The sequence below is a fragment of the Pseudorasbora parva genome, chromosome 4 (assembly GCF_024679245.1).
Source record: "Pseudorasbora parva isolate DD20220531a chromosome 4, ASM2467924v1, whole genome shotgun sequence".
Classification (NCBI taxonomy): Eukaryota; Metazoa; Chordata; class Actinopteri; order Cypriniformes; family Gobionidae; genus Pseudorasbora; species Pseudorasbora parva.
The window spans coordinates 17750829-17772970 of NC_090175.1; the positions used below are offsets into that span (position 1 = coordinate 17750829).

The window sequence follows — 22142 nt, forward strand, 5'->3', positions numbered from 1 at the left end:
ATGCCAAAGTGATGCATATCTCCAGAAAGTATAGACTCTAAGCTTTCATATGGTACCACATATGACATCATAGCTCCTCCACAGACATTAAAAATGGAAAGTAAATACATGACAATGTCATTTCCGACCCTGTACAGGGTCCTCGGAGTTTAAAGCCCATCTTTCAAGTTGAAGATCCCTGTGAATGAACTTGTAGATAAATAGTGTAGGAACTCGACTTGCGTGAAGAAATTGATCATAAATGTGCATTAAAACAGTTTTTTAAAAGAAATTATGAGTAAAATGACTTTCGTTGTGAAAAACACTCTGATCGGAAGTGACGCAATGGCCGGTAAACATCGTTTTTTCGTAATGGAGTCAGACAGTGAAGAGGTTGCAGTTGGGATAAATGTCAACTCTTAAGGCCTTTGCACACTGAGTCCGTAATTCGTATGTGAAATTTACGCATGTCAAAAAATAAATTCGACCTCACGTTATGTCAATCACGCTTGCACACTGCCTCCGAAACTTTCGTCCATCAAAAAAATAATTCGGAACAGGTTCGATTTTCTGCGTTTTCGCATCCGTAAAAACGCATTTTGAGAGACGTTTTGACAACTCAGAACCCCCATACACATTATTCTAGCAAAAATACCACAAATATTATTATATCACAGCTATAATTATAGCACATTGTGTGTGTGGATCGGATCCATAGACATACTGCCAGGTGGTCGGGATCAATTGATTCATGGAAATTAGTGGTCTTCTTTTTAATACACTGTAAAAAGTACTACCTATATATAACTCATAAAAAGTGAGGCAAGTGGCTGCATTGGATGTTTTAAGTTGAGTCAACTTGCAGCATTTTTTAAGTATAATAAACACTGTAACATTACATAATACAAACGCAACAAAATCAAGTTGAGTTAACTAATAATACTAGTATTAATCAGTTAGATAAACCTGCTTTTCTTAGTACATGTAACTTATTTGTGGGTTGTTACAAGTAACCTGTACTCATTTTAATTAGGTTTTATGAAATGTATTTTCTTAGTAAAATTAACCTAATCACACGTGAATAAACATTTTAATTGAGCCCTAGCTATAATCTCAGAAAATAAATCTAAATGTCTATATTCTAAGCACTACAGTGATTAACTTTGCATAATCAGACTTTGTTAATAACAATTACACATTCAATTGAAGAAAAAAAAGATGGGAAGATAGACTGAAGACAATAATATTTATTTAATGTCAACCAGTGTCACTTTTAACAGTGACTACAAAACAGCCAATAAATGTGGCTGCACATGTACACAATAATATAAAACAAACACTGTATATGTGTATTTTCACCTGTTCTGAAGAGTAAAGTAAAATATCCAAACTGCCCAATCTGCAATGTTTAGATAAAGGTAAATTTAAGCCATAACATCACATTGTACACAACGGTGTTGATTATATACCTCATGAGGTAATGAGAAAACAGAACACAGTCCAAAGTCCACATTAAGTATCAGTCCCACAAAGAGCCACTGATATATCTCAAATGTATACATCAGTTTTTAGGGATACTTAAGGTCAAGGGCATAGGTAAGTCCAAACAGGAGGCAGCATGCTTTCGACAGGTTTGGCACACCTCTGACCACGGGCTGTCCTTCTATGATCATCCAAATTGTATCGGGTTGATGGCACATGTACATTTTCAGTGGGCTAAAACTGCCAAGCTCAATATGCACCTCGGTTTCATCACGACTCTATTGGTGGAGACAAAAAAAAGATAAAGATTTTGGTCAGACAAACTGTAAATTACATGCATATAGCAGACAGGTAGAAGACAGATAAGACACAAAGTCAAAATTTAATTTTTGTTGGTAAAAGTGGTGGATACTAGATGGATACTGTGACTAGAGCATTAGACCAGAGTGAAGTCTATCATGACAATGCCATTGGTTCAAATGATCCATTACAATAAAACAATGCAATTGTATTTGCATGTACCTGATTGGTCATCCCCTTAATAAAGGAATAGTCTACTTTCAAATAAAAAATTCCTGATAATTTTACTCACCCCCATGTCATCCAAGATGTCCATGTCCTTCTATCTTAAGTCAAAAAGAAATTAAGCTTTTTAATGAAAACATTCCAGAATTTTTCTCATAATTTTTCTGATTGTGGCGCAGCACGAAAAAGATACTGTTGTTGACTTAGTTCATACTGCACTGTATTCTTTAGCCGTGTGATGAGTTATAGCCGTGTATCTATTTTGAAGTGTTTCTTACCTGGATGTGAAGCTTGAAGACTCCATGTAACAAAAGCGCTTGGGTATCTAAAGACCAGGAAAATGCATGTTAGAATAAGGTTAAAAATCAGTGTTAAATGCAACTTATTTATGGGTTAGAAGTTGTAGGGTTTTTCAACCACAAATCTGTCAATAATCGACTACACAGCATTAAAAAAGTGGATAAAATCTCTAAAAACAGACAGTCTACTAAGCATACATCTATAAAATCTAAACTTTTCATCTGATTTAGTAATGCAAAAGTATACTAACATAATCACTGATTCCAGAGTCCTGCGTTTTACTTTCACTTATTTGCCTGCACAACTATTGAACTATTGTCTTGAAATTGCTACTGTTTCGATCGCATATTATCCCGAAATTGAATCTGTGCAATATAAAAATATAACTGAGGGCATTTGTGCAATGAATTATTACCTACCTATCTGCATTTTTAAACACGTCCCTCTTGAATGTTGTTACAGTGGCGATGATAACAGGCAATGATGTAAAACACATAGTAGGCATGACTACAGCACTTATTAATTTCATATTAACTTATTAACTGTTGTCTGCCGATCGACCGCACTGTGCAGCTATCTTAGCTTGCCATGTGTGCAGGATAGCTAGCTACACAGTAGCCTACAATTTGCAAACCTAATCTCAGCTCCCTGGAGTAAGCGATTTCGCGTGACTTTACATTACCAGTCACTTGGCTAAATTTGTTCAACTTACCGTGTTAATCAGTTCCTGAAACTCAGATCCGCTGCATCGAACGATCAGTTGAAGTGCAGAGGGAGATACTGCATCTGCCTGGGCAAGTCCCCTCGCGCCAGAGAAAAAGGGATAATGCCAACTTATAAAATTTAAAATATTTACGTTTGATGAACACCCCTGCCACATCGACAATGCAGCTCAAATAAATTGTGTATGTCAACTCACTTTTATAACATTTCTTGTACACAATAACCACATACAAATAACTACCCAAATAAATTGCAATGGTTTTATTTAAAATATTTTGTTATATAAAAGCTGATAAATTTTAAGTAAAGAGGAAGTATTTTGATTCTCTTTAGTATAAAACAAATAAAATAAACTAGAGTATAACTATTTTAAATATATAAACCCTACTTTGAGGGTGTAGCACTTTTTACAGTGTACGTGGCTCCAGTATCGCTAGCAAAGCATCGAACTGAGCCGCTGAAACTTTGAATCGGTCGGTCTGGATCCTGCTTGATAAGGAGGGGAAACTCTCCTCTCTATGCGATCGCAGGAGTGGATGAACAATATCCGCATCAGACTCAGTGTGCAAGGTCTCTGGGTGACACATTTTTCGGATCACTAATACGAAAAACGCATGCGAAAATATCGGCCTCAGTGTGCAAAGACTGCAGAAAAAGAGAATCGGTTGAGAATTGGGCAGGTGTCTTGGTGAGTGGCTGCAGGGTATAGCTAATTGTGGCTAACATTGTTTCCATGTTTATCACATTGTATTATCTTTAATAAATCATATTTAGCAATATTGCTGTCGACTTTGTTGTTTTTCAAGCATCCATGTAGATTGTCACGCTCTATGCCAGCAACATGTGTCTTAAAATAATTAATTTAGATCCCAGATTTTCAATGAATGTTGTAGGATGTAGGCTATAGCTTACATCTGTGACGGTCAGCTAGTCTGGATTAGGGATAGAAATTCTGTGCATTTCTACACAACATAGTTTATCGTGCAATTTTGTAGAAATTGCTAGCTGATGTTTAATCAGTAACTGCTTTTAGACCTAGGTGTCCGCATGTTCTGCTTCTGCAGATGTCAAGCGTTTGGGCGGTATATCTGAACAACATAAGCGGACAGCTGGAATTCCGAACTTAGTCGGCTGTTATACTACTACACCTCTTAGTATTTCCGACGGACATAATGTAAATGAGCTCACATGTACTGTGGAGTACTTGAAAGCAGTTAGTCTTTCGGCTAGGACGGGAATATGCTGTTCATGTAAATACAGTCATTGTAACAACGATCTTTCAGATATGACGCAATTGACAGGCGACTCTCTCAAATGCAATGCTGCAACGTCCCTGTCCTTAGTTAAAATAGCAATTTTCTCACAATTTACAAATAGTTGGAAACATCTGGGATATTGTAGGTACTCAACTGAACAAAATATATAACACTGGCCTAGTGGTTTTTGGATATTTTACTGCAAAAATACTACATAGTTCACCTTTAAGTGTCATTTGTCTAGCTGTGAATAGCACCTTCAGAAGGATAACAGATTATTCTGCAACTATTCTAAAAATCATTCAGAGTTTCGATTCGGAGACATGAGTCATAAGGATTAATGCATGAATACAGAAGCATTAATGTTAGTACATGTTTGATAATTAATACCTTAATTAACAAGTATGGGTAAACTAAATTAAACAGGCTTTCTAAGAAGGAATAACAATGAATTATTGTCATCATTTAAACCATTTTTATCTGAAGCTTCATCATAAATATTACTGAAAGCCAGAGGATAAGTTTTTCATTACTTTCACCAATCATCTAAATCAGGGCTATTCAAATCTTACACTGGAGGGCCAATGCGGTGCAGCTTCACTCCAACCCTGATGAAACACACCCACCTGTGATTTTTAGATTCACCTGTGATAGACAGTGATTTTCTAATGATCCTGAAGACATTGATTAGCATGTTCAGGTGTGTTTTGTGATCTCTTTCCCATCAAACTAAACCTACTGTGACTTATAACCGTTTCTGAGGAAGCAGTCCGTGTAAAGTGCGGACTCAGAGGAAGACCGTGAGGATTTAGGATGTCATTTGGGACAGGGCCTAAAGCCTAGTTCAGACTGCACGATTCTCAAAACTTGTCGGATCACTGCTCTTTTCACACTGCATGACTATTTGGGGTATCATTCAGTCACTGCTGTTCATACTGTACGATGGTTTGACGACAGAGGAGTTCACACTGCATGACTGAACAAGAGGAAGAATCGCGACAACTCTCTCTCTCTCTCCGGTGCGCAAGTTTCCCAACTACACGTGCGATGTGACAAGTAAACAACGCGAGATCACACGTCAGACCGCAGTTCTCGCGTCAGACTTGGAATTGTTATTAAAATGATCAACTGCACAAAGTTTGCTTCAAATTGTGTGTGCTCTGATTTGTGAAGAAAAAGAAAAAAGATTATGGTGGAGAAAATTGTTGGAGACAGAGGGAGCCAGGATTGTGTTCTGCAAAGAGAGTTTGAGGTAAATAAATAATTGTGCAATGTGCTGCTGCTGCAGCTGGATGTGCAAATGTTTGGCCTTTGTTTCTGTTTGATAGAATTGTATTTCTATTAAAATACTGATATTCTGCTCTTTCCTCTTGTTGAGGTGTGACGTAAGGAGCGCCGTTCCCGGGTCCACGCCTCAACTCGTTTAACTTGTTGTGAATGCCATTGACGCCTGTTTATGAGCGCTATTTTTTCATATTAAACATCAAACATTTAAAAAAGTTAAACATTTTAAATACTTACTGTCTACACAACAATGGTCACATCGTTACAGACATCAATATTTTAACGATTTATAAAAGATGAACCACAGCTGTCTGGCCATCTGGAATTTTGGTATGGAGAAAAAGGTTATTATAACTTTTTTTGTAGTATTACACCACATTGTGTGTGTATATTAGCACCGTTTGTAGTTTTTCAAATATCTCGCGGGCGTCTGCGACTCGTGTGCACCGGCACCGATTTGCCTGTGATCTCAGGCATTTGTCTGCGATTTCGCAAAACCTGTCGGCGACTCAAAATTGGGGCAAAAATTTGGGCAGTGTGAACTAGGCTTAACCATAGACCGTAAAAAAATATGGACGACTCGACATCATCTGTTTCCGCTTGCCATATTTGAAGCTTTCAGGCGGGGGTGCACGGCGCTGACATCTTGGGACCGAGTCTGCGCAGTAGCGATTTCGGGACCGGAGTTGCGCAGTAGAGCGCAGGAAGTAGAGCAGGAAGGACAGCTGCGTTATCAAAAGGCCGCCCACACTCTCGCAGATGCAGAACAATGAATTATGTTGGTGTGAAATAAACAGTTATGGAAATGTAGAAATTAAAGCTAAAGCACCAATCTGCTCCCAAAAATTCTGAAAAAAGTCCATTAGTGCCTCAGTGACAACTTCACTCAGGGAAGATGTCAGTCTCCGCTGTCAATCATGACGTCACAGCCCCCGTTTTTAAAGCATCAAATAACTAACTAAAACTATACTTATTTTAAAAACGAACACTTGAAATGAAATCATCGTGATGATAACTGCCTTCAATGACATAAACTAACTTTGGGGAAAAAATATTTGAAGTGTAATTTTATTGTTCAGTTTGTCTCGCGTCCATTTGAAAACACAGAGGGGCGGCTATACTGGGACCGGTCACCGGGGGGCGATCGAGGCTCGAAAGCTTCAGTAAATGAGAGGGAGACTGCAGGCTTGGGCTTAACCAAGGGGGTAATCTAGCACTCGGAAAGCGTTCCACCCCTAGGGGCTGCCATTGCTAACCAAGCCATCACCTGCTGTTAGCATCCCATTGACTCCCATTCATTTTTGAGTCACTTTGACAGTGAATAACTTTACATCTGAGATGTTTAAAGACTCCATTTGTCCATTTTTTATTTCTAAAGAAACACGACAATGCATAAAAGGCTCCGTTACCTTGTACACTATCGCCCCGCAGAAGCTGTTTTTGTAAAAATAGGCTAACGATTGCGTCATAACCAACGCGACTCTGTCGCACAGTTGAGAAATTACCGTATAGACCTGAGGAGACGCTCGCAGGCAATCTTTTACTGTCTATGAGACAGTCTGGGGGACGTGGAGACATAAAGTCTGCTAAAGTCAAGGGAGAAGAATGGGGAGAAGCCCATAGTGAGCCAAAAGCAACGGGAGAAAATATTTAAACAACGTGATTCAGCTTTCACTTTCCACAACTACTAGAAGACCTACAGCTGTCAGACAGGAGGCTCACGTCACATCTACGTCCTCAAGCTCAGTCTGAGCCTGCGCAGTTCGCTCAGCCATCAGGAAGTGAGTGCCCCTAGGTTGACTTCATTATTTCGCCGTTGACGTCAATAGGGTCGCTCTGTCCATTTCTTTTACTGTCTATGGGCTTAACGCGCAAGGAGCACTGAGAGTGCATCTAATGAATGTCCCACCAGAAACAAACCCTACATACTGCAGTTCCGTGAAGAAAACTAGCTATGACTAAACATAATTTAAATATAAAAATCAGAAAACTGTTTATATCAATGAAAATGATTAGTGGTCGTTACATTATTTTCCATGCTTTATTAGACAAATCTGTGAAATTGATGGCTAAAATAATCATGTTATTTGTCACAGGGCCGAGGCATAAGCGAACTAAGCGGCTGCTTAGGGCACCCTTGGCCACCGGGGGGCCCCAAAGAGCACTTAAAATGACTTCTTGCTGCAGCTATCCTTTATGTTTGATATCGCAAAATGGCCTTTAAACAATTACTAAATAAACTGCAAAATGTTACGTTTTCTAATATATGCACTGATTGATTTAGACAGCGCTGCACGAGCTCGCGGTGCCATTGACTGGACTAGCTTGTTCGGCAGGGTTCAAAGTCCACAGTGCGGAAAAAAAATCGCTGAAACGAGCTACTCGTCAGTTGCCCGGTAACCTTTTTATGAATGGCTGGATTTGAGAATGCGCTTTGGTTTAGTGCAAATATATTTGACATGCTGTATGTTTTGGACGGAGTACAGCATAGCTTCAAGTTTCTAGAGAAGCATCTTTAAATGCTTCTCTGCAAGTGCTGTAGTTTGAGTCGCTCAACATGATCTTTATTTTTTGGGGGGGTTGCAAATTCGTTCTTCCCCAAAAAACCTTGCCAACTTCGTAAAGAGAATCATTTATAAATATGTTGCAATATAAAATTGCTGTTTTCTATATATATATATATATATATATATATATATATATATATATATATAGATAGATAGATAGATAGATAGATAGATAGATAGATAGAGAGATAGAGAGATAGAGAGATAGAGAGATAGATAGATAGATAGAGAGATAGTCATATGTGATATGAATATGTGATATGTATCAAGTAAATTGTAATGTGTTGCTGTGATCAAAGCTGAATTTTCAGCATCATTACACCAGCCTTCACTGTCACGTGATCCTTCACAGATTATTCTCATGATGATTGGCTGCTCAAGAAACATTTATTTTTTATTATCATGTTGAAAACAGTTGTGTAAACATCTTTTTTTATGATTCTTTGAAAGCTTTCTATTTTAGATACCTAAATGCTGTTCTTTTGAACTTTCTATTCATCAAAGAATCCTGGGGTAAAGAATTGTGAGCATATTTAGCATGAGACTTCTATATATATATATATATATATATATATATACACTGTAAAAAAATATTGTTGTTTTTTGTTGGTTTAACTTAAAAAAGTAAGTAACCTGGTTGCCTTAAAATTGTGAGTTTATTGAAATTAAAAATTTGAGTTGATACAATGAAGGAAATTTGTTTAATAAATAGAAACTCAAAATATTATTGTATCTGAACCACATAAAAAATGTGATAAATCATGAAAATAGCACTATTTTGCATGTTTCACTGCGTCATCAGAAATAAAACACACACAATTCCCCAATATGCATACAAAATATTTTAATAATATTTTAATAAAGATTGTCAAATCTCAAAAAATGTTCATTGTATTTACTCAACATTTTAATTTCAATGAACTCAAAATTTTAAGGCAACCAGGTAACTTTTTTTCTAAATAATTTTTTACAGTGTGTATATATATATATATATATATATATATATATATATATATAATCGTACATATCCCAGTCTGAACCGTACTGTAAGACTTTGAATATTAAAGTGCAAATGAACACCTGAGCACTCTTTTGGGTTTGCTACTTTTTCAATTAAAAACTGTATAAAGTGTAAAAACATGACAGACAGATATGATGTAAGCAACACAGCTAGAACTAATAAAATTGATAATGGGTGTGCGATTGTTATCAAGAATTGACAATAGTCAATCGGTACCGAGGGGCCCCCAAATAAAATTCTGCTTAGGGCCCCATGAAGGCTTGGGCCGGCTCTGCTTTGTCACAAAGCTGCAGATGGCAAATTTTAGTTACAGTTTACAGTTTAAATTATCACAGTATTAAATCACATGTTTAATTAAAAGTAAGAGTTCTATTAATTTATTTTAAGGAACCTGTTTGATTTAGTTTACCCATCTTAGTTCAGAATAGCTCCTCATTTTTTCATGATTAGTTAATATCTTAACTAATCATGAGCTCATGTTGAATTAACTATTAATTAAAGTATTAATACATGGTTATTCATGTCCTGTTATTGTAAAGTGTTACCATACAATCTGCTGTTTGAAAAGAGTGTTATGTATATGCATGTGATTTTGCTACAAAGAAATGTACAAAATGCAATAGTTTTAGTTACACATTATCACTGAAATTAATTATAGGCTGCTACACATCTTTAGATAGGCCATAATTCATATTTCTTACCAATAGGCTATATACAATAATTTATCATACTGAACGCTATTGCTATTATAGCAAACTAATCACATTAACACACCAGTGCGCACTCGGCAGAAGTGCGGATCCAGGGCGCATAACGGCCACAAAGGGGGCGCTCGCGAGCACCCTTCTGAGACCTAAAATTACAAATGGGACACTCCGCGGTCTCGTGGACTTAACGGACACGCGCACGCACATGACAGCGTGCCATATTGGGAAAGGGCCACCCTTCTGACTTTGATATCCCACAATCGTTCTGTTCTGTGACAATTGAGCGGGAAAGGTGGCGTCTGAAAGTTGCGTTTGCTGGTCAGTTTGTGTAAATGTAGGCCACTGTTGTTTTATTTTTATTTTGTTTTTACTACTTTAATGTGTAACCAAACCTTTTTAACTTCTGATCTAGGCTACTTCCTAGCGAAAAAATATAATGTAATAATTAAATAGCCTTTTGATTAGTTCTCACCAAAGTCTCTCTATTTTGTCATAAAACTGGTAGGCCTATACCAGTCCATCGGATTTTAGTTTTGTACGGTGCCAACTCATGCACAACAAACACTGCCTTAAGGCCATTGCGTGCGTGTCAATCAGCTGCCTAGTTCAGTAGTCAGGGCACTGATCAGGACATAGGCCTGGCTACGTCAATGCGATGACTCCTTGATCAGTGCCCTGATACTGAACTAACTGATTGAGACGCACCCATTGTCTGATTGGCAACGAGTCAGCTGCGGTTTTCAGAAGCAGCCTCTGACACGCAAAGTGAAGCATTCACGTGACTTCAAAGAAAGTGAGACTTAATTGTTCCTTGATCACAAAGGGAGTTCTCTGTGCAGAATGAAAGTGATGAAGGCTATTTCAGGTGTGCGTGGTTATGTGCCCCGTGCCAGTGATGATTAATATCTTTTTTTTTAGTAAAGTTGTTTTTTGATAAAGGTGATGAAATATATTGCTCTTGTAAATACTGCATTTCAGTAATAAAATATCTTTAAAATGCATTGAAATTAGAAGCGCAACCATTCGGTAGGCTACTCTGCAGTGGTCAAAAGTGATAGGCCTATTTTTAAAAACTCGTATTTCATTGAAAACCATAAAAGGTAACACTTTACAATACGGGAGCATTAATATGCATTAATTCATGCTTAACTAATGCACAGATAATCATGAGTTAATGTAATGGTGAACTAACCCATTGTTTAATGATTACTGCATCAGCAACTAATGAAGATTTTACATTATTAATAGATTAAGTAATCATTAAAATGTTATTAGTTAAATGTGTCATAATGTATTAATTCCTTAATAACATATTATATTAACATAACGTTGGGAAGGTGCTATACCAACCCACAGTTGGGTTACTTGTTGGGTTATTTTTAAGGGGCGGATCTACCGGAGTGGCATGGGGTGTCTAAATGTACTTTCAATATGGAGAGGCAACATGGCGACCAGCATTCGAACCCCTCACCCATATGTATTTTCAATGGCATATTATAAACTTACGAGAATACTTTATTACTTGAAATAAGTAAATTTACATTAATGAGTACATATATTTTTGAAAGAACTAAGTGTTTTTAACTAAGAATAAACTAAAAGAGTTACACAGTGAAGCTTTAACATAGGCCTATGTTTACATGTTTTGTCACTTGCATGAGCAAAGTAATATATAAATATAAAGGCTCTATAAATATAAAGTAATTGTATAAAACTTTTGTAGGCCTAGTGTGTTTAAATGTGATATTTACGAAAGAGTGTATTGCAATGATACAAGCCATCATGTTCCGTTACAAAGTTTGGAATTGAAATAAAAATAATGAATAAATGTTGTGTTTGTGGAATACAACCGCGGACCAGTTATGCACTGCAAACGCGTCATATGTGAAAGTGCAACAGCGCGCGGCTCCTGCAGCGCATACGCACCACAACACTCACCTCATAAGGACTGTATATGTGTGAAACAGGCGTAATGTTTTACTAACTATTTAAAAACTTTAACTTTAAAACTATTTAGTGTAGTTTACATTTAGAAAGCTAGAAAGTCTAAATGTTGTACTTATTTTACGTCTTGCGGGATACTATGGTACAAAAGGATTAAACCAAAAAAGAAAAGGGAAATCAGAGTCGGATAATGTGGGAGTGGAAGGTGCAGATTAGACAGAAAAAGGTATATGTACAAAAATTAAGTTGTGGAAGGCAGCAGAGGAGATGGTGTGGTGAAAGAAAGAAATATAGAAATGGATGACAAACAGCTAGATGGAGATGATGAGACAGAACATTTTTTTAATGAAGTGAAGAGGTAGAAGAGAGAGGGCGAAGGGAGGAAGACATTAAAAGAGGAGAGAGAGCCAGCACCCTCTGTGTCAGGTGCCGTATGTTGTCCAGTGTGCCTTTTTAAATATCTTTTACATTAACATAAAATAGTCAAAACCTATTTATAACCTATAAGTTATGATTTCAAGGACCATATGTCAATATATTTCACCTTTAATATTAAATACTGATGAGACAAGATATTTGATGACTTTAGATTTTTAGATTTTGTTTCTCCTGTTGCATTAAAACCTGTAATTTATTATATAAAAAAAATTGTGTGTGTGTAAATATTTGTTGGTGATTGAATGCCCCATATCTTAATCTAGATTCACTTCAACTTATGGTTTATAGGTATTTGCTATCTGGTGGTGATTAAATAAACCAGTACTTTGATGCATTGAGGTTTATATTCATATATAATCTGTATTGTTTGTCAGGCTTTGTAAATTAATATTGATATGAACTTTTACTCACTTTAAGTTTCCAGTCCAGCTATCAGGTTCAGGCAAAATCTTTAATCTTTATAGACCATTAAAAAATGTATGCCCCCGTGTATATACACTGAAATGTATGTATATAATTACTTGAATCCACAATAACTATGCAAGGATGCTTGCTTCAGTGTTGCCACCCCTCATAGTTCTCATGCCACCCCCTTGCCACCCCATAAATAATTTTCTAAATCCGCCCAACATTTTTAAGGGAGTAATGATTTATAAAGGTATCATTATGTTATGACTTTAATTGCTGAGGCCCACGACTATTAACTAATTCAAAATTACTTCAAAACCCATGACCACAATTACATATTACTTAATTAGTTAATAGTCATGTGCCCCAACAAGTAAAGTCTTAACATAATGATACCTTTTATAAATTATTAGCTAATGATTAATTAAAGCAGACAACTGGAAGGTGAAATGCATGGCTTTGACCCGTTGTTGTAATTAACATGTTCATTTAAATTATTAGTTAATATAATATGTTATTAAGGAATTAATACATTATATGACATTTAACTAATAACAATTTAATGAATCTTCATTAGTTGCTGATGCAGTAATCATTAATAAATGGGTTAGTTCACCATTAGTAATACATTAACTCATGATTATCTGTGCATTAAGCACGAATTAATGCATATTAGTGCACCCATATTGTAAAGTGTTACCCAATTAAATTACTACAAGACCTTGGTTTGTCAAAAAACGGAATATTTTTAAGCGGATACAATGACATTCTGGTTTTGGGCGGTAATAAAATCCTGTGAATGAATAAAATACCTTATGACCACACAAGAAACAATGACAGCTAATATAGGGCTCATGTATCTTCAAATATCATCTTTCACATGTTTAAAAGCTTAAAATGTTTTAAATATATAATTTTTTTGTGTATTTATAATGTGGATATATATATGTCCTCAAATTGATAAAATATCAGTTTTGGGAAGAAAAAAAAATCTATATGCTGTAGCCACATCAAAAACAAATATTTCTTTCTTTGCTCACCTGCACAAAAAGTTGTCCTTGTTGAAGTGCCTGGGCCCTACAGACTTCTGCTGTCGTTTGTAAAATTGCTATTTGTGTTATTTCTTGGTGAGTAATAGAACTGGTGAACATAATCTTGAAGGCCAGGGACCTTTCTTTACTGTGCAGATTGACTAATAGGATGATAATCACATAGAGTCTACTTTGAATCATTATGACTTAATCTGAAAAAAAAAAAATACAACATATGCATTATAACAAATTTTAAGGCAAATAAGATTAATATTATGAAATGGCTATTATACCTCAATCCTCGAAGTTGGATAACAATGCAAAACGTTTTCTCTGCTTGGACAAGCTAATGGTTTCAGGTATCATTTATACTTGCATATCTGGGCGGCGCTTCAGTGAAGGAATGTGCAATGAACAGGTTTTATTTTTTATTTATGTTTTAGGTTTATTTTTCATCTGTTTATTTCCCACTAACTATTTAGGTAAATTTCAGCAGAAATATTTGCAAAGTCATTGCATTCAATGATACATGGTTCTGTCACATACACTTTTAAAAATAAAAGTACTTTATTGGCCACATAACCTTTATATTGCACAAAAGGGTGTGTACTTTCACTCTGTAATGCACACAAAAGAAATCTCCTGCATTGTTTGTGTGTGTGTGTGTGTGTGTGTGTGTGTGTGTGTGTGTGTGTGTGTGTGTGTGTGTGTGTGTGTGTGTGCAATGTAGTTTATACATTTAAGCTGGTTTTGAAGCACTAGTTCCTGTCTGACCTGATTTGGTTTTTCCCATTATGTTGTGTACTCACTGCTTGGCTCTGCTTCCTCTCTCCTGCTACAGACCTCGATAAACCCCGCCCCTTCCACCACATACCCCCACCGCCCGACTCAGGCTGGGGAGCCATCCGGCCTGTGGATCACCTTGAAATTAAAAGGCTGTAAAGCTAGATACCAACGGGTGATCCGCGCGTTGGTATATTTCATGCGGTGGAGCCATTGCAAGGGGGTGTGGTCCGAACAGAGGGTGAACTCCCGCCCCAGGAGGTAGTAGGGAAGGGTGAGAATGGCCCACCTGATGGCCAAACACTCCTTCTCTATGGTGCTGTACATTGTCTTTCTCTTAGAGAGCTTTCGACTGATGTACAGCACCAGCCGCTCTTCACCCTCCACCTCCTGGGACAGGACCGTGCCCAACCCCCTGTCCGAGGCGTCAGTCTGTAGGGAAAATGGGAGAGAGAAGTTAGGAGCCTGTAGGAGCAGCCCACCACACAGAGCAGCCTTTATCTGGGTAAAAGCCTGCTGGCACCGCTCCGTCCACTGAACTTTATCTGGTGCATCCTTTTTAGTGGGCTAGCGAGGTCAGAATAATTAGGCACACATTTTCTGTAATATCCAGCTAGTCCCAGGAACTGTCTAACCTCCTTTTTGGTCTTGGGCCGTGGACATGTCGCAATAGCTGCCCTCTTGTCAATTTGGGGACTTACCTGTCCATGACCCAAGTGGAACCCTAGATATCTTACTTCCACCTGCCCAATCGCACACTTCTTTGGGTTTGTCGTGAGTCCCACACTTCTCAGCGACTTTAGGACAGCCCGCAAGTGCTGCATATGCCGCTGCCAGTCCGCACTGTATATGATGATATCATCAAAGTACGAAGCGGCATACGCAGCATGTGGCCGGAGAATTCTGTCCATGCCGCTGCGGGAGTCCCGAACAAGCCGAAAGTAAGGGTGTCAAATTGGTGTAATCCAAACAGCGTGGTGAAAGCATTTTTTTCTTTGGACATTGGAGACAAGGGAATCTGCCAATATCCCTTTGTTAAGCCCAGTGTCGAATAAAAACGAACGGTCCCTAGCCGATCAAGCAGTTCGTCAATCCTTGGCATTGGGTACACGGGACCAAAACGATCGGGCTCGCCCAATCACTGTTGGACTCTTCTATCACCCCCATGTCCATCATAGCCTCTAATTCAGCCTGAACTTTTTTTCTTGTGTTCTGGCAAATGGTACGGCAGGCTGTGAATAACCACGCCTGGCTCCGTCTCAACGTGGTGCTGAATGAGGTCTGTACGACCCGGTATAGGGGCAAGAACACGGCCGCAAATTCTGCCTGTACCGATCTCATGTCAGTGAGCTGCGAGGGTGAGAGGTGATACCCCCCTGGGGCCAGAGCGAGGGATTAAGGCTTGTGAATCACTTCTGGCCCTAGATCCTCCTCTCCGCTCACCACCGTCGCCAGCACCTCTGACCATTTATTTTTAGGAGGTTGAGGTGCTAGATTTGACGTGCTCTGTCCCTATCTGATCGTACCACCTCATAGTTGAGGTTGCCCACTCCTCGTGTGACCTCAAAAGGCCCTTGCCACTTAGCGAGTTATTTCGAACTGGAAGTGGGGAGTAATATGAGCACTTTATCTCCTGGTGAAAATTCACGAAGTCTAGCCCCTCTGTTCTACAGCTGTCTTTGTCTGTCCTAAGCCTGTAACAAATTCTCCATTGATAGCCATCCCAAGGTGTGGAGTTTTGTTCTCAGGTCCAGGACATACTGAATTTCATTTTTGCCTGCGGAAGGTCCGTCCTCCCAAGCCTCTCTAAGGACATCCAGCACCCCCCGAGGCTGGCACCCATAGAGAAGCTCGAAGGGGGAAAACCCCGTGGAGGCTTGCGAGACCTCGCGTACAGCAAACAACAGAGGTTCTAGCCACTTATCCCAATTTTTGGTGTCCTCAAGAACAAGCTTACGAATCATGGTCTTCAACGTGCGATTAAAACGTTCCACCAGACCATCTTTTTGTGGGTGATAGACACTGGGTCGAATCGATTTAATGCCCAACAATTCGTATTGTTCGCGGACCGTCCGTGACATGAACGCCGTGCCTTGGTCGGTGAGAATCTGTTTCGGGAGATTAGGGAAAACAGTGAAATAGTGCGGAGCGGCACTGCTTCCAGGTATCGCGTTGCATAGTCTACCAGAACCAATGCAAAGCGATGTCCGCGTGCAGACCGTTCTAATGGCCAGATGAGTTCCATACCAATTATTTCGAAGGGGACCTGCACCACAAGTGCAGGAAGTGTGGAAGTGGGCACAAAGGTGCTTTTGGGGTGGCCGGTGGATTCACCAACTGACATACACGACAAGATGCGCACCACCTGCACACATTCTTGTGAATGCCCAGCCAGAAGAACCGGGCCATGAGACGGTTAAGTGTAGCCTGTTGTCCTAAATGCCCGGCCATAGGATTCGAATGAGCCGCCTGAAATAGCATTTCCCGCTGCTTTTAGGCACCAACAACATAAGGGTTGTATCTTCTTTTGTCTGGGTGTCTTGGGTCACCCGATACAACCTATCCTTTATGACTGCAAAATAAGGATAAGAGAGCGGCTGGTCTGGGAGGAGGAGGTGGCCATTGATGGAACGGACCTGACTAAATGAATGTTTAAGCGATTCATCCTGGGACTGTTCCAGGGGAAAGTCATCATGATCTGAGAAGAACGGGCATCTCCAGATCGCTCTGTTCCCCTGGAACAGTTCCCCAAGGTCCCGAATTCAGCTCTCCCAACTGAGCAACTGTTTTTTTTCTGTTGCACACGTTTTCCCCAAAAGGCATCCGCACATAAGTGCTCTAACAATTTATTGAACGCTGGCCAATTGGAACCCAGAATCAGCGGCAAATTAATTGCAACCTCAACACTATGTTTTTGCCCCCAAAATTGAATATCCACAGGCACCAATGGATAGTTCACCGCTTCCTGTGCACACATCTCACTGTAACCGTGCAGCTGTTACCCAATGCCTTAGTTTGAATCAGGATTTGGTGGATGGAGGTCTGGTTACAAACGGAATACAAGGCCTGATAAGTACCCCCCTTGATGATCACAGTTATTAGGTACAGTCCATTTTGATCAGGGGCGGCTTGTGGAGCGTCGGGGACCCAGACCAGTGTGCCGACCTCCATAACTGGACAGCGGTCCATGAAATGCCTCGGATCCCTGCAGCGCCAACAAGCCGGACCCAGGCTTCCCCACCGCCCTAGTGGCTGGAAGCAGGTTGGGAGGTTGGCGTGGAGAGAGAGCGGGGGTGGAAGGAGAGGGATATGGATCAGCCGCGATTGCCCCTCCCCTCGGTGCCGGGCGGGGAGGTGCCAGGGACTCGCTATATCCGCCCGTCCTCTATCTCGGGGCTGGTTTGGGTGGCAGTCCCCCTGTCACCTGGGAAAGGGGACCGGTCTAGGGAGAGAGGGGTTAGGGGAAGAGGGGAGAGAGAGAACGATACCTACTTACTCACCACTCGGCTCGTCTCCCTCTCATGCTACAGACCTCGCAAAACCACGTGCCTTCCGCCACAAATACATTTGTATTTCCAACATGATTATTTGAAGTGCATTAAAAATATATTGATTTGCATTTTAATATATTTCTAAAAAAGTATACTAGAAGTACATTGGTAATAAATATATGCTTAATTGAACTTTTAAGAAATATTCTAAACATAAGTATACTATATTTATACAGTCGGGGTGCCAGTTCTCCTCTGGCCTATTAGCACACCGTGTAAGATTATTATTCTGGCAACCTTACAGGTCGGAAATCATATTAGATCGGATTATTTAAAATTTTCAGGGTATCACGGAAGAGACAGATTTATTTAGGATGGGGCGTCGATTACACAAGAGTATGAATACATGAAAGATCGGAATTATTGCGCCGAAGACGGGTTTTGAGCATTTGATGTTGGTCTTCTTGAGGCTGATGGTGAGGCCAAACTCTGTGCATGCCTACGCGAAGAGGGTGATGAGTCGCTGAAGGGCGGCTTCCGTGTGAGCAGTGAGGGCGGCGTCATCTGCAAAGAGCATCTCCCGAATGAGGACCTTGCGCACCTTGGTCTTCGCTCTGAGGCGGGCAAGGTTGAATAGGTTCCCGTCGGTTCGTGTGTGAAGGAAGATGCCATTTTCGGACTCGCTGAATGCGTAGCACAGGAGCAGAGAGAAGAATATGCCGAAAAGTGCCGGGGCCAGGACACACCCCTGTTTCACGCCGCTCTTGATTGGGAAGGGGTCTGATGATGCTCCGTCGTACTGAACAGTGCCAGACATGTTGTCGTGGAATGACTCGACAAGTCAAATGCCTTGGTCAGGTCGATGAAGGCAAGGTACAGGGGACATTGCTGTTCGCTGCACTTTTCCTGCAGCTGCCTGAGGGAGAACACCATGTTGATGGTTGAACGCTTGGCCTGGAACCCACACTGTGACTTGGGATACACACGGTCAGCAAGTACCTGTAGGCGATTGAGGACAACCCTGGCGAAGGCCTTTCCCACGATGCTGAGGAGAGAGATCCCACGATAGTTGTTACAGTCACTGCAGTCGCCCTTGTTCTTGTAGAGCGTGATGATCCTCGCATCCCGCATGTCTTGGGGTATCATTCCCTCTTCCCAGCACTGTAGCAAAAGCTCATGGAGATGTCGAATGAGGGAGCTCTCTTTTGGGGCCTTCACAACCTCTGGTGGGATTCCGTCACTGCCTGGTGCTTTCCCGCAGGACAGCGAGTCAATGGCCTTACTGAGCTCTTCGATGGTGGGTGGCGAGTCGAGTTCTTCCATGGTGGGCAGTGGGGTGGTGTTCTCCATGGCTGTGACAGTGACGACATTCTCTCTAGAGTACAGTTCCCCATAGTGCTCAACCCATCTCTCCATCTGCTCGCCACGGTCCTTGATGATGTTGCCTGAGGTGGACTTGAGGGGTGCGATCTTGATAACACTTGGTCCAAGTGCTTTCTTCATTTCCTCGTACATGGCACGGGTGTTTCCGCAGTCTGCAGAGGTCTGTATGTCACTGCAAAGCTTGTAGGCGGCCAGTGTTTTCTCGCAGGGCTTCCTCTTGTACTTGAGAAACGCAGCACCCTTGGCGGCTAAGGCAGGCTCCATCTCTTCTATCCCAGCCTCGAACCAGTCCTCGTTCTTCCTGGCTCTCATTCCGAAGGTGTCTAAAGCGGCCTGGTATATGGCATCACGGATAAAGTCCCAGCGTGCTGTGGCGCTGTCTGTGGGGCAGTCTTCTAGGGTCTTGTCAATGACCTCTGCGAAGCGTTCACGCAGCTCAGGCTTTGAGGTTCTGGCCGTGTCGATGCGAGACAGGCCCTTTTGCCTAGAGCGGTGGGTCCGTCTGGATCGGAGACGCACTATGCTGCCGACCAGGGAGTGATCGGTGTCACAGTCGGCACTATGGTAACTGCGCGTGAGGAGCACGTGGAACAGCATGGGTCTTCTAGTGATGACAAGGTCCAGCTGGTGCCAGTGCTTCGACCTGGGATGTCGCCAAGACACTCTGTGGTGGGGCTTGGTAGAATAGAAGGTGTTGGTGATGGCGAAATCATGAAAGGAGCAGAGCTCAAGTAGCCGCTGTCCATTCTCGTTGAGCTTGCCAACGCCGAAGTGTCCGATGCAACGTGGCCAGGAGGTGTGGGCTGCACCTACCCAGGCGTTAAAATCTCCGAGCAGGAACAGGTTTTCCTTCGCTGGGATCTCTCTAATCCTTGTCTCAAGCTCCTCGTAGAATGCATCTTTGGCCTCGGCTGTAGAGCAGAGTGTGGGGGCGTAGATGCTAAAGATGTGTGTAGGTCCTGAGGAGGTAGTGAGGCGGAGTGAGAGGATGCGCTCAGTTCCCTGTGAAGGAGGTTCGACTGATAACAGGAGGGAGTTGCGAACTGCGAAGCCAACCCCATAGAGTCTGCGCTCGTCTGACTCCAGACCTTGCCAGAAGAACGTATAGTCCTTCTCCTTGAGACTGCCACTGGAAGCGAGGCGTGTCTCCTGGAGGGTGGCGATGTCGATGTTCCGCTTTGCTAGCTCGCGGTCGATGATGGCGGTTTTCCTGGCGTCGTCTACTTGCTGGAGGTCGTCAGAAAGGCCAGGAAACATTGTTCTGACGTTCCAGGTTGCCTGCCGCAAGGCTGGCGGTTTATTTTTCTTTCTGTGTTTCCCTGGTGCTCAGTTTTACAACAAGCCTGTCGATTTTGTCACGCACCCGATGAAGCAAGCAAGTTGTGGCGAGGTAGTACCTTATTGCCCGGGGGCCACCCGGGTTGAGGCGGGCGGTAACTTCCCAATGGAGTCAGAAGACTCCTCCCACCGTCGAGAGCAACCCCTAGCGCCCGGCTCTACGCCAAACGAGCCTGGGATTATCACTGGTGTCTGCTGCTCCCCGTGTTGAGTCTACGCTGAGACAGCGAAGCTGGAGTGACCTCTCCAGGTGCAGGCCTGGGCGAATAGTTTGCAGATTCTAGAGTGCCCAGTGCCAGGATCTCCCTCTCGGCCTTGCTGGCAAAATCCGACGGAAAGGCAAGCCGATACGGCCGGTGCCAGCGCAGCTGCAGGAGGTGCCAGAAGGCATCACAAAGCTCAGCCAACTGCCTACGGGTCTTCATACCGGGTTTTCTATTTGGGTTACCTCCCATAACCTTTGACCATCCAAGGCCGATCTGCAAGGCCGCAGGAAACTCGTGGAGGGCGGGGTCGTTCATTTCCCGTGCAGGTTCGAGGCATCTGCCATGATTAGGTGCTGGCTGCCTGTATGTGTTGTTAGCTAACATGCAACTATAATTAAGTTAACTTTCACATTTAAATTATTTCATGAGATTAACTTATACGGTTATACCCTACCTGTGGTCAGTCTGCACAAATGGTGATCAACATGAGTGTTTGCGGTTTAAAAAGAAAATCTTTTTTTGATCTACGTCAGAGCGGCAGCGCGTCCACGAATCTTTCCACAGCGCCGTCGATACCCAGCCAACACGTGTATGTGGGGCCCACATGGGTTAAACATGGGTTACAGGGGTACAGAGTGGGCATGGGCTCAAAATGGGCATCTTATCTGGGGCCCACTTGGGTGAACTAAGTAGGTCCCACATGGGCAAACCCAGCTGGGCTCCACATGTGGGACCTAGTTGGTTCACCAATGGGAAATGAGTACATGGGTTGAAAATGGGCTACACAGCTAATTAATTTTTACCAAAAAGACAAGTGCAAACACAGTCAATTCCAAAGGTTGATTACATGGGTAGATAGCACACAAATATGCAACCTTGAAATAATTATTTTATTTTCACACTTTAACACAATGTGACTTCAATCTAATAAAAATCTAAAAATTCCAACACAATTGCAATTTTACCTAATTTTCAACCATGAATGAATGTCACGATGGCCTATTACCGAAAGTCTCCTCCAAAGGCTGAATGTTCTCTCTAAATGTGCACTCGTGGCCGGGAACCACAGAACATTTTTTCTATATATTATTTTGTAAACATAAGTCTATACATTTTCTTTTTTTTTGAAATGCAAGTTATTTGTAGATTAATGTAACAAGTCATTGTTGTCCATTGTAATTTGTAGGCCTAAGTTAAAAATTCTATAGTTAAAGTTCTATAGCCTACATTAGTTATTTTTGTAAAGCAAGCTATTTGTAAACTAACCAGAGTAATA

General features: G+C 41.3%; 1 protein-coding gene and 1 long non-coding RNA gene across 2 annotated transcripts in view; both read right to left on the reverse strand.

Annotated features, from left to right (window-relative positions):
• LOC137073025 (von Willebrand factor A domain-containing protein 7-like) overlaps positions 1–13997 on the reverse strand; it is a 29646-nt gene extending 15649 nt beyond the window's left edge. The window contains exons 1-2 of the mRNA XM_067441150.1: positions 13959–13997; positions 13675–13877 (exon numbers count right to left, since the gene is read on the reverse strand). Of these exons, the coding sequence (XP_067297251.1) occupies positions 13675–13866 (192 nt within the window). The 5' untranslated portion in view covers positions 13867–13877; positions 13959–13997. The remainder of the gene's footprint in view (positions 1–13674; positions 13878–13958) is intronic.
• Positions 1347–2457, reverse strand: LOC137073028 (uncharacterized). Its single transcript, XR_010904721.1, has 3 exons — positions 2265–2457; positions 2054–2087; positions 1347–1739 (listed from the first exon to the last, which is right to left on the reverse strand). It is a non-coding gene; the product is annotated as an uncharacterized lncRNA (long non-coding RNA).
• Positions 13998–22142: the final 8145 nt, after the last annotated feature.